The 12204-nt window shown below is 41.3% G+C and overlaps 1 protein-coding gene across 1 annotated transcript in view; it reads right to left on the reverse strand.

Annotated features, from left to right (window-relative positions):
* COL16A1 (collagen type XVI alpha 1 chain) overlaps window positions 1–12204 on the reverse strand; it is a gene marked incomplete at its 5' end in the record, with an annotated part of 120300 nt that overhangs the window by 47297 nt on the left and 60799 nt on the right. The window contains 5 exons of the mRNA XM_081334861.1: window positions 3822–3857; window positions 4335–4479; window positions 8064–8117; window positions 8251–8304; window positions 8488–8550. Of these exons, the coding sequence (XP_081190987.1) occupies window positions 3822–3857; window positions 4335–4479; window positions 8064–8117; window positions 8251–8304; window positions 8488–8550 (352 nt within the window). The remainder of the gene's footprint in view (window positions 1–3821; window positions 3858–4334; window positions 4480–8063; window positions 8118–8250; window positions 8305–8487; window positions 8551–12204) is intronic.

Below are 12204 nucleotides of genomic sequence, written 5' to 3' on the forward strand. Positions count from 1 at the left end.
ACAAACTCCTTTAATAACTTGACTCCACTACTGAATTGTTCTTCTGGCTGGAAATATTTCTTTATCTAAAGCTGAATTTTGCTTGATCTTATTTATTAATTCAATTTAATTTGTATACCACCCATCTCCCCAACAAGGCGACTCTTAGTATCAGTCTACATTCTGTTTTCTGAAATCATAGAGAATGGGTCTCACTTTCACACAAGCAATTTCTATTGTCTTTCAGCCATCTTTCTAATGCAATTCAACTTTATAATATTCTTTATAATAATCTATAATTATAATGCTTGGGATGAAGTTATACAGCTTTTATACATATAGCTATACAGCCTTGGCTGGGGAATTCTGGGAGTTGAAGTCCACATATTTTAATGTTGCCAAGATTAAGAAATGCAAAGCATCTGACTTCCGGTGGCTGCGCGGCGCCGGAGACAGCCTTCCCGGGCTGCCCGCGGCTCAGCTGAGTGATTTTCGCCCGAAACAGCGCCGATCAGCTGTTCGAGCGAATTTGAAGCCCCCTCCTCGGGAGAAGAGGAGGGGGTGAGGCCCCAGGTAGGGGTCAAGTTCTCCGGGGCCGCCTGAGCTTGCAGCTTGGGCGGCCGAAGGATCGAACTCCCCCGTAGCCTGGGTCGCTCCCAGCTGGCCAGCGCCTCTGCTCCTGATTTCATGGAGCAGAGCCAGGCGTCTGCGACCACCCCTGCCTGAAGGAAGGACTATGGAATAAAAAGAGCAGGCAGAGCGGTACAAGAGGAAAAGGTGAAGAGGATTATTTTATTTTACTCTCGAGCTTGATGGACTTTTTAAACTTAAAGTGAAAGTGCGTCACAATTGAAAGTAAAAGATGGCGGCTAAACCTCCCCCTAAAACTCTTCGGAGTGCTGGAACTTCTCCGGTGCAACAATCATCATTGCAGGCATTGCATCCTCCTGATGTATTGACATCGAAGGACTTACAAGATGCTCTTGAAAAACATACCCAGGTAATTTTGGAATCAATGGGTGATAAATTTGCACAGATGGAGGAGAAATTGAAGAAGTTGGAGGAGAGAATGGAGGAGAGGATGGAACAGAAGTTCAGTGTGATGAAGGTAGACATTTTGTCTTCAGTGTATAAAGTGGCTGAATGTGTGGAAGATTTGGATGAAAAAGTGGAAGATTTGACTCAAAAGAATGCCATATTAGAAGCAAAAGTATTGGAGAATGAAGATTTAAGAGACAAAATGGATAGAGAATTGAGTCTTGCTCAATATTTCCAGATGCAGTTTGCCATTAGAATCAGAGGTTTAAAGGAGAATATTAAGGAAGATCTAAAGCAGCTGGTTTCTGAGGCTCTCGAAGTGGTATTGAATCAGCCAGCATCTGAAATAAAAGGAGGCATGGATAAAGTGTTTCGTGTGAACTCATGGATTGCTAGACAGAGAAAGTTGCCTAGAGATGTGGTGGTTTATTTTGTAAAAAGGGAAATTAGAGATGAAGTTATACAAGCTGCCTATGATACTAAAGTCGTGATTGCTGATCAAGAAGTTCTGGTTCTAAAAGAAATTCCTCCAAAGATTTTAAGAAGGAAGGATTTTACATTTCTTGTGCAAGAGCTCAAGCAACGAGATATAAGGTTCAGATGGGAGATCCCAGCTGGGTTGATGGTGATGCATGAAGGTAAAAGGTACCGTCTGGTTACTGTGATGCAAGCGCATGATTTTTACAATAATGTTTTAAAAGCAACCCCATTAACACTTCTGGAAGCTGCAAAGGGATCTGGAGAAGGAGAACATCAAGAGGCTGAAGATGGACAGACAGAGGAGAATGGTGCTGGAGGAGATCAAGTTATAACACCTTTGGATGATCCCAGAGAACAGAGGGTGACGCGTGCTGCTTTAAAACGATCAAAAAAGATAAAAGAACAAGATCAGCAGAAGTCTATGGAACTTTCACAACGTACTTACAGCCAAGTAGTGGGAGGTGGGAAAAGATTTGGGTGAGGAATGTAAAATTTATACAAGTTTGAAATCTAAGAGAGAATTTTTACAAAATGTTTTATAGATGGTATTTAGATTTTAAAAAGCTAAGTATGTATCTGAATTATTAGCCTAAATGTTGGAGGTGCGGTGATGAAGACGTAATATATTTTCATATATGCTGGACTTGTAAAAAGGTTAAGGCTTTTTGGATAAAAGTCTGGTGGAACATACTAAGTTGATGTTGAATTTAATTACGGCAGCAAGACTTTTGATAGGTTAGTACTGGAAAGAGGAACTGCCGACCATAGAAGAGTGGACTTTAAAGGTTTCCGACCTGGTTGAAATGGCGATTTCGGCCTATTTGAAAGATTACTTGCAGGAACGCTATATTATGGAAGGGAGAAAATGGCTTGAGTTTATCTAGAATAAGTATAGGGTTAAGAAGTTTTATATTTGAATAAGTCTTCTTTCTTTGTTTCTTTTTCTATATTAGTTTTTTTATATATATTTAATATTACTAAGGTTTGTTTTATCCTATATAAGCTAGAGAGTGATAGATTTTAGAGTTTATGGTTGTTAGTATATGGTTGTTTATGATTGTTTTTTTTATATATATACCTTGTATTTAGCTCTGGGAAGTCGGGGGGGGAGGGGGGGAGGGGGGAGAGGAAGGGGGGGAGGGAGAAGGGTGGGGGAGGGGGGATTTTTTAAGGGAAAAATTGTATGTTAAAACTTTTCAATAAAAAAAAAAGAAATGCAAAGCATCATTATTATATCTCTTGCTTACTCATTTTATTCTCAAGGAAAATTCCCAGTATCTCTGTTAGACTTAGTTTCCAATCCTCTGATTATCATTCTTACCCTTTTCTATGCAATTCCAGTTTCTCTGAACCTTTGATAAATCAACAATTTCCCATGTTCCTCCATGATCCCAGTTACTAGGATCAGTGTTTAGAATCAGTTAAAGAATATAACCAGTGGTGGGATTCAAATATGCGAACAAACAAACTGGTGTGAACTGGCTGAATCCCATCACTGAATATAACACAGATTTAATGAGCTGTATCCCGAGACAGGATGGCTTTTCTGGAAATCCCTCTCCAATAAATAAATAAATAAATAAATAATACAACTTTTTGGGAGAATAATCATTTCCATATAAGGAACTTCAGGATTGAATTTTTTCATTGCAGGCAGTCCTTGACTTATGACTGGTCACTTAACGACTATTCAAAGTTATGACAGAGCCCTCATAATCACCTGATTTTGAAGTTTCAGTGGCCACTCACACCTCCCCATGGCCACATTTTGGTGCTTGGCAACCAGCTCACCTTTACAGCTATTTCCAGGATCCCACAGTGACGTGGATGAGATTTTTGATGTTTTTTTCCTGGTTTCTGACGTTTACTTTTAATTTCTAGCAAAAAGTGCCAATTGGTATCGTGGATATGCTTAACAAGCGTAGTGTTCGTTTAAGGACCATCACAGAAAAAAAAATCATAATATTGGGTTTTGTTACATGGTGACCAATTGAATGACCTCAATGACTTACAACCATACTTTTTGGCTCAACTAGAGCAGTGGTGATGCAGTAGTTAGAATGCAGTATTGCAGGCTAATTCTGCCAACTGCCAGCAGTTCAGTCCTGATCAGCTTAAGGTTGACTCAGCTTTCCATCCTTCCAAGGTCAGCAAAATGAGGACCCAGATTGTTGGGGGCAATGTGCTGACTCTGTAAACCGCTTAGAGAGGGCTGTAGAGCACAATGAAGGGGTTTGAGTGCTATTGCTAATTACAGTCATAGGTCAAGGACCACCTGTACTACAAAAAAAGAAGCATTATGATGATGGTGATGATTGTCCTACCTGTGTTGCGGTAGGTCTCACTACTTGTAGCGGACCCTGCAATGGAGAGATGGAGCAAGAGAAATAAAGGTGCATGGGGAAAAAAATAGTTCTAGTTTTGGTTTCTTTCATAGGACACACACACAAAAAAAGCACAATGGTGTTATGAGCTTCTAGGGTTGCTTGCCAAAAGCAGTGTCAGTTCCTAACCAGTTCATGATAGATGTTGCTTTGGTTTTTTTTTTTTTTTTGCTTTGCTTTGCTTTGGATGCTCTTCTGCACTATGGAAGATGGCGGCAGCTGCACAAAGGGGACAGCAAGTGCAAGGAATAGCGGACGCTGCAGTCCTCTACCTACCCATTCACTCGATGGCCCAGGTAGTGCCGGCAAGCCATTTATTCCTGGGATGCCCTAAAGGCAAGGAGAAACTTTGAATATGTGAGTCCTCCCTGACTGCTGTCTTTCAAAGGAATCCTGTTGCCACCCAATGGGATTTCAAGGTCCTGTGCCCCTTCACCTAACACCTGCCAACACCTTTCCCCTCCGTGTGTTTCCAGATCCTTCACCTATTTTTCCAGCCATTGTCCTGAAAAGACCGGGCTCTGGTGGTGTAGAAGAAGAGGAATCGCTGGAGACGTAGCAGTAACTGTGAACTTCCATGTCTCTGTAACTTCTACCTCTGGAGGAGAACCCAAATGGGATGGACAAAAGTCCCCCTTCACCCAGTTCTGAAATTTCTCCCTTCACTCCTGTCAAATTATAGGGAATCTGATTCTCTTTATCTCTTTTTTCCATTCCCCTCTATTCTTTTCCTGGTTTGATTCCTCATGATTTATGATGCCCAGCTTTCTCAGATACAGAATAAATATTTGGAAATGTATGAAAAATGTCTTGGCCCTAAAACTGAAATCAAATCTGCCTGTTCAAATAAAAAAAAATCCTTCTTAGGGTTTGATAGGACCTTCACTTCTATTAATCAGATTTGGGAACTGTTTTAATTGAGTTGGAAGTCTGATCAATATCTACGGACACCATCCATCAGGTTTAAAAGTACATCAGTGATTCAGTTGTGCCAAATGGCAAAGACTATTTTTTTTTATTATCGGCTCCTCTTTCTTAAACTGACTTTCTTGTCCAGCTCATGACAAGATCCAGAAAAGATTTCCCCTTTTAATATATAATCTCTAAAGATGCTTGTTTAGAGTTACCTGAACCATCTTAAAGCAAAAGGTGTTTTGACTGCTCTTAGCCATGGACAGAAATTGGGAAACATCCATAAGGGATAATTATAACCCCTAATGGAAAATGAATTGACACAATTTTCTTATGTCTTGGGAAATTTGTTTGAGCCAATGTGCGTTTAGAAAGAAGATGGGGGGGGGGGTCTCATAGCTAGTCTGCAAAAATTTAGAAGACCACAAGGTGGCAGCAAAGGGTGGCATTTGCTTTATTTCTTAGCCTTCCTCTAGTGGTTGTCTGAAGTTTTGCAGAGGGCAACATCAAGTCTTCCAATCTTCTAAATTCCTTCAATATTCCATCCTATTGTACATACATATTATCCACTTGGCTTCTATGACTCTAGCCATCAATCTTAAAAATATATATATCTCTGTTTTCTTTCTAACATATTTACTTGGCAGCTGATAGTACCTAAAGTGGCACCAAGCAGAAGGAAAACCTCTCCTGATTTCCTGTGCTGGGTCTAATAAAGCCACATGTGATCTCCTGGGGGAACATAATATTACATTTACAAGATGTATTATATTTCACCGTTTCCAAAGTGACATTTAACATGATGCTGCACAGGGTTACATGAGAGAAGGGAAATGTTTCTTTCCTTTGCCCCTTCGCATTTGGCCAACACTCAGCTTCCCATTTTGCACTTTCCAGCCTCTTAGCAAATTTCATTGGCAAAACCTGACAGCCTGACTTTGCATGGAAAATTAGTGTGGTTTGCACAAACCATTATTTGAGAGTCAGAAAGCTACTTTCTGGATTTTTTGGGGGGGGGGATTTTCCTCAATCTGTGTTTCATCATGACTTTGTTCACTGTGGCTGCAAAGAAAGAACAAAATATTGGTTTTGACTGTGAAGTAAGCTGCAATGGCAGAGTACTGGAAGAACAGTGGGAAGAAGAACACAGAATAACAGAGTTGGAAGGGACCTTGGAGGTCTGATAGTCGAACTTTCTCCTTCAGCTGGAGACCATATATCCAGTCCTTGACAGGGACGCATGGCTGTCTAATCTCTTGTTCAAAGCCCCATAACGTCTAGATTATTCTTACGGTTAGGAAATTTGTCCTTAATTCTAGGTTGGATCTCTCTTTATTTATTTATTTATTTTAATCCCATTTATATCCCGCCCTTCTCCGAAGACTCAGGGCGGCTTACAATTTAAGCACAAACCAATGTGCTTAGCAATAGCCTTCATTCTATGTATATGCCTGCTTTATTAGTGCTTTCGTCCCCCCCCCCAAGCGGCATTATTACAAAGTCAGCTTACTGCCCCCAACAATCTGGGTCCTCATTTTACCTACCTTGGAAGGATGGAAGGCTGAGTCAACCTTGAGCCTGGTGGGATGCGAACCTGCACTAATTGCAGGCAGCTGGTGTTACTTAAGGAGGCATTAGCCCACTGCTCCACCAAGGCTCTTTGATAAGCTTCCCTTCATTACTTCTTGTCCTGCCTTCAGGTTAAGAATAGGTGGACTCCCTCTTTGTGGCAACTACTCAAATATCAGAAGACTGCTGTCGTGCCACATCAATCATCTCTTTGTTAGACTAGACATACCCAATTCCCCCAACTGTCCATCATATGCTTTATCCACCAGGCCTCTAGTCAACTTTGTTGCTCTTCTCTCTACTCTTTCTAGAGTCTCAACATCTTTTTTTGTATCGTGGTGACCAGAATTGGATGCAGCATTCAAAATGTGGTCTTACCAAGGCAGTAGATACTGTATACTATACCATATACTGCAGTATAAAGTGGTATTACATTTCATGTGATCTTAATACTATCCCTCTAAAGTTCAGATTTGTAGCGGCCATGTGGATGAGGAGAACCCAAAGGACTACTGACGAAAACATATCTGTTGTTTGTTCACTTATTGCTTTCCCTCCACACCATTAGTCAATTGATCTGCTGTTTCTTGGTGAAGGCAAATGCTGGTCTCTCCAGTTATTTTCAGACCAGTATTCCTGAACTGAACAGGAATGACTGAGAAGGAACAGCGCTCTCAATATGTTGTCCCACCAAAGGCGTGGTGACAAGGCATGGGCTAATGCCTCCTTAAGTAACACCAGCTGCCTGCAATTAGTGCAGGTTCGAGTCCCACCAGGCTCAAGGTTGACTCAGCCTTCCAGCCTTCCGAGGTAGGTAAAATGAGGACCCAGATTGTTGGGGGCAATTAAGCTGACTTTGTAATAATGCCGCTTGAGATGGGGCCGAAAGGCCTAATAAGCAGGCATATACATAGAATGAAGGCTACTGCTAAGCACATTGGTTTGTGCTTAAATTGTAAGCCGCTCTGAGTCTTCGGAGAAGGGCGGGATATAAATGGGATTAAAAAATTATTGATTGCTGGAGAACACCATTTGTCCATTATGAATCATTCGAATGAAAGGGTGTCCTGTAGGAAAAAAAAAATCATGGCAGCAGGATTGTAATGGGTTTTTCAGAGCCTGAGAAAGGTTGGCCATTTGCAAAATATTATTAGAAGAGATGTCTGCACAGTCTTCTTTTATCAGCAAAACAGGTAGCCACCTCGTTGTGTCAATGAACGTTTAGCAAAAGAAATTGGGTGTTAAACACAAAAGTATCCAATTGCTAACATTTCTGAAACCAAATTCCTTTGCTCTTCAATCTGGTTAAAGTTGATTCTGAAATCTCGCAGCTAGGGTCTTGATGAGAAATCTTCTATGTAACCTATCTCTTCAAAACACTATTGGGTGAAAATGGTGCTCCTCCAGATGTGATTGTCCTCTGGCTCCCATCAGTTGCAGATAAAACAGCTGATGGTCAGGAATAAAGCAAGTGGTTGAACAAGCATATCTGGAGGGCTAGAACTCGGCTAATGCTGGCTTAAATGCTACCGACTGGGATTTTGTGCAGCCAAGAGCATCAGGGTTGGATTTCTAACGTGGATCACTGAAGTTGTGCTATGTCCATGAGGCCTCCTCAGTGCCAAAGGTGATAGTAATGATAATTTGTACCCTTGTTCCTGTCTGTCTGAGAGTAGCAAATCTTCTCCTCCAATCACTTACCTGAATTCCAGGGTCTCCTGGTGGGCCTGGAGGTCCTGGAGCACCTGGAGGTCCCTGTGAGCCGCAAATTAAAAGAAAAAAAGTAATAGAAAAGGCTCTCCAGAGAGCATGGAACCAATCCCAGGACTGAGGAGCCAAAGTCGCCACATACGGAGGAGCAAGCATGCACATACACCCACACACACACCTGAGGGCCCGGCTGAGGCTGCCAGGGATTCCCGATCCACAGTCCCGGAGCACCCTGTGGGTCCAAAAGGGGAGAGCATTTAGCAAAGGCCAAGCAGGACATGGGTTCCAGCTTCCGGAGCAGCAAAGGCGTTGAGCAGTTGAGCGAAGAATGGGGTACGGGTGGCTTGAACTCTCATCCAGCCTGGCAGCAAATCCCCAGGGCTGCGGGGAAGCGGGAGTGTGGGGCGACGCTTACCGGAAGACCATGGCCTGTTTCTGGGCGAGAGCCAGGCTGGCAGGTGCATTCACCAGAATCTCCCTGGGAAGATAAAAACAGGTATGTGGTCTTCAAGTACCTACTGTGTACAGGAGTGGGGAACAGGGCATCCTTTGCTGATGAAGGTTTGGTTTGGTACATGAGCCAAAGTGACGGGTTTGTATAAAACAACACCGATGGCATTGAAGGCCCTCAAAATTAAGATTAAAAGCAAACAGATGCCCCAAACTGAAGGTGTAGTATGATGAGTAGGCTGACCCACCTTCTCGCCTTTGGCACCTCTTTCACCCTAGACAAAAAAAATGGAAAAGGAAAGAAAGCAAAATCAATCATGGGTTCATCGTGGTGTTGATATTTAAAAGGTCAGTTAGATCATTACCAGATGAGACTCGGAACCAACCCTGAAATCTTGCAACGTCGCCTTGACTCAGTCTCTCTACCAGCATATTTCAGACATATCCTTACTAAGACCCCCTTTTTGAGTCCTTCTCTAAGGCACACTCTCCGTTCTGGCCAAAATGTATTAATTTAACATTCACTGGGAAAGATTTCAAGTTCAGTCAGGTCATTAGGTCTACTCTGATTCTCAAACTCTTTGGAGTTACTGGCAATGAGGCTGAGGAACTTCTACATCAGGAATAGGGAAATGGGGAAGGCTCCTTGCTCTGCGTCTCGCTTGAAAAAGCCTCTGCAAGAAGGCAGCTAGAAGTTCCTGACAAGCAGATGCCTCTCTTTCAACTGTCTCTCTTTGTCAGAATCTATTTATATCCCATTCATAAATCCCTATATGCATGTTCTAAAATCTTACACCCCCTTACACTGGATTCTGCCATTTCTCCAAGGAAGACAGGAGAAGATGTTAATTGACCATCTCTATCCATTTAATGCAAGGTTGTTTATTCAGTCTGCCTGCAGGCATCATCAGAGAAGGGGAAGAACCTTTGAACTGAGAAGAACAAAGAAAAGGGGGGGGAGAGATCTGGTTTGTATCTCCAATTAGAATCTGAAAGGGAGGAAGTAAATGTCGTAAAGGCATGGGAGATTTCTTTTCCCATGGAAGGTTTTGACACCTGAACTTTAATTGATCCGGGACTGACCAAATGGACTGAAGGGAGGGGTTTTCACTCGGGGACAATTTAAAAGTACCAATCTGTAACACAGTTTTCAGATCCAGTTTACATTTCCCACTGACAATTATGTTTTAGTCAAAGTTCCTTTTGGACAAAATCTGTCTCCAAGAGTTCTTCTTTCCTAAGATGTGGATTGGGGTGGGACCTGACACTCTTAGGTGAAGAAAAGAGAAAGAGGGAAAAGAAAGGAAGACAGCACAAAGATTATCTTCATCCCATTTTAGTTCTGACTCTACTTCAGCCTTGTCCACCCCAAAGAAATTTTGTTCCAAATCATGCCACCCTTAAAACAAACAAACAAGCAAAGAAATATCCCAGATCATAACTCTAGTATGAAATCTCTATGGAGATTCTCAGTCTCCAGGTCGTGATTGTCCCAAAGATGCTTTTTCAAAATTAACTGGACTTTGTTTTTCCTTGAAGGTGTTTCGCCTCTCATCCAACAACTGAAGAAGCTTCTTGGATCAGAAGCAAAATGTCTTCAAGAGAAAACAAAGTCCAGTTGCCTTTTGAAAATGCCCCTTTGGGACTACTATGAAATCTGTTTTGGTAACAATTTTGGTATCCCTCCCAATTTTACCATACCTTAAGATGGTGTGTCTTGGCAACTTTAAGATGTGTGGGTTTCAACTCCCAGAATTTCCCAGCCAACTGTGCTGACCGGAGAATTTTGGGAGTTGAAGTTTACATGGCTTAAAGTTGCTGAGGTTTAAAAAATGTTTTCTTAAATCCAGCTATTTCAGGCCAAACCAAACAAAGGACATCAAATCCAAATCTGAAACCACGTGATTAAAGATTCAGATGGACTGTGAAAGAGAGACTATAGATTTGCAGACATTAATACATTCCTTCCCAATCTGTTCACTAAAATAAAATTCCCCAGAGGGGAAGAGGGGACCAGATTGAGGTGTTATTTTTTGGAACAACAGTTTGTTCCACTCTGAACATTTTTAACAGGTGTCCTTTGGGGGTGGGTGGGGGGGGAGGTTGTGAGCAAAACCCAGAAAAATCTTGTTCTGTTTTTCATTCAGCTGAGCTCCCATACAGTATGTCTGAAAGGGATTTTTGCAAGGAGAAACTTTCATACAAAATGTTACGCTCTCCAACCCTCCTAACCTAACAATATCTGCTAGTTTAGTAGAGCTCTTTCCTTTAAAAAATAAGTTGACTGCATCATGCATCCTTTATACATTTTTCAGGCCTTTAAAATTTCATATCCGATCGTTGATAACAAGCCTTTTTTGTAACAAATGCTTTAAATCGAAAAGCTGCTTTCACACTTGATTTTTTTTTTAATCAATGCCTATGAAATTTAGTTGGCTTCGTTTCCTCAGACAAGTCAGTGTTTCCTGAATATCCCCTGGGATTCTGCACAGAAGGCATTTTATTTTTATGTATTTATTAATCACATTTATTTGGCCACCCGTTTCACAAGAAGCCACTTTAATAATAATACTAAGTAGCAGTAGTGCTAATATTTTTTAAGAACGTCTAGATTAAAAGTACACAATTGAAACTGGAAATATAGCCATAAATTGTAACACTTGTTAAGCAGTTCATCATGTGACTAACGGAATTTTACATTTTTGTTTGTTTCAGTCATAAAAGAGACATTGCAGTCATAAAGCAGACACCATGACTGTTAAGTGGACTCATTGTCTGCAATGAGTATTTTTTGCTGGACACTGCAAGTAAACCCCAATTTTCAAACAAAAAATGTTGTAAATTTTGGCCACGTAACTACGGGGTGCTACAAATGGCCACATATGTAGTCTGGTTGTCAAGCGCCAAAACGTGATCACGTAACTGAAAGGGCAGACATCAGAATTTTGAATCTATTTTGGGTCTGTCGTAACTTGGAATGGTTGCTAAGCGACCAGTCATAAGTCAAGGACTTCCTATATCCAGTTCCAAGCCTATCTCATTGTCTAAAATTTGTTTCGATTCAACCATCATACAGTATCATTATTTCTAAACAAAATCATCCATTTACATTAGAAAATGTTTATAGTGACTGGTTGATTTCCTTACTTGTATTCTCAGATCTAAACATGGATTTGATTCCTGGGCCAAATCAAGGAGCTAACACATCCATCCGAAGAAAATTGCTTTCTGAAATCACCAAAGAGAGCTCTCACCCCTTTCTCAACCAATGTTTCTCAATTGTGGCAACTTAAAGATATGTGGACTTCAGCTCCCAGAATTCTTCAGCCAGCCTGGGGAATTCTGGGATTTGAAGTCCACATATCTTACAGTTGCCAAGTTTGAAAACCACTGGTCTCTAGATATCATGTTTACACAGTGTAATGTATTTTATCTTTTCCCTGTCTTTTTTCCTTCTCTTTATCCATAGAGAAGGTCATGCTGTGGGCAAGCCATCTTGGGCTGGATTATCACCATCTCAGGGGGTTACAAGGGCATCTGAAGGTGTGGTCAAAAAATGAGTATGGCAAGTCATGACAGTACAATCCCATTCTGCCTTTAAAAATAAAAAGTGTGATGCACCAAGCAGACACACTTGCCAGGTTACAGTTTTTCATTTGCAGTTCACAGAAGCAAAGAAAAT

Source organism: Vipera berus (genome assembly GCF_964194415.1).
Source record: "Vipera berus genome assembly, chromosome: 9".
Classification (NCBI taxonomy): domain Eukaryota; kingdom Metazoa; phylum Chordata; class Lepidosauria; order Squamata; family Viperidae; genus Vipera; species Vipera berus.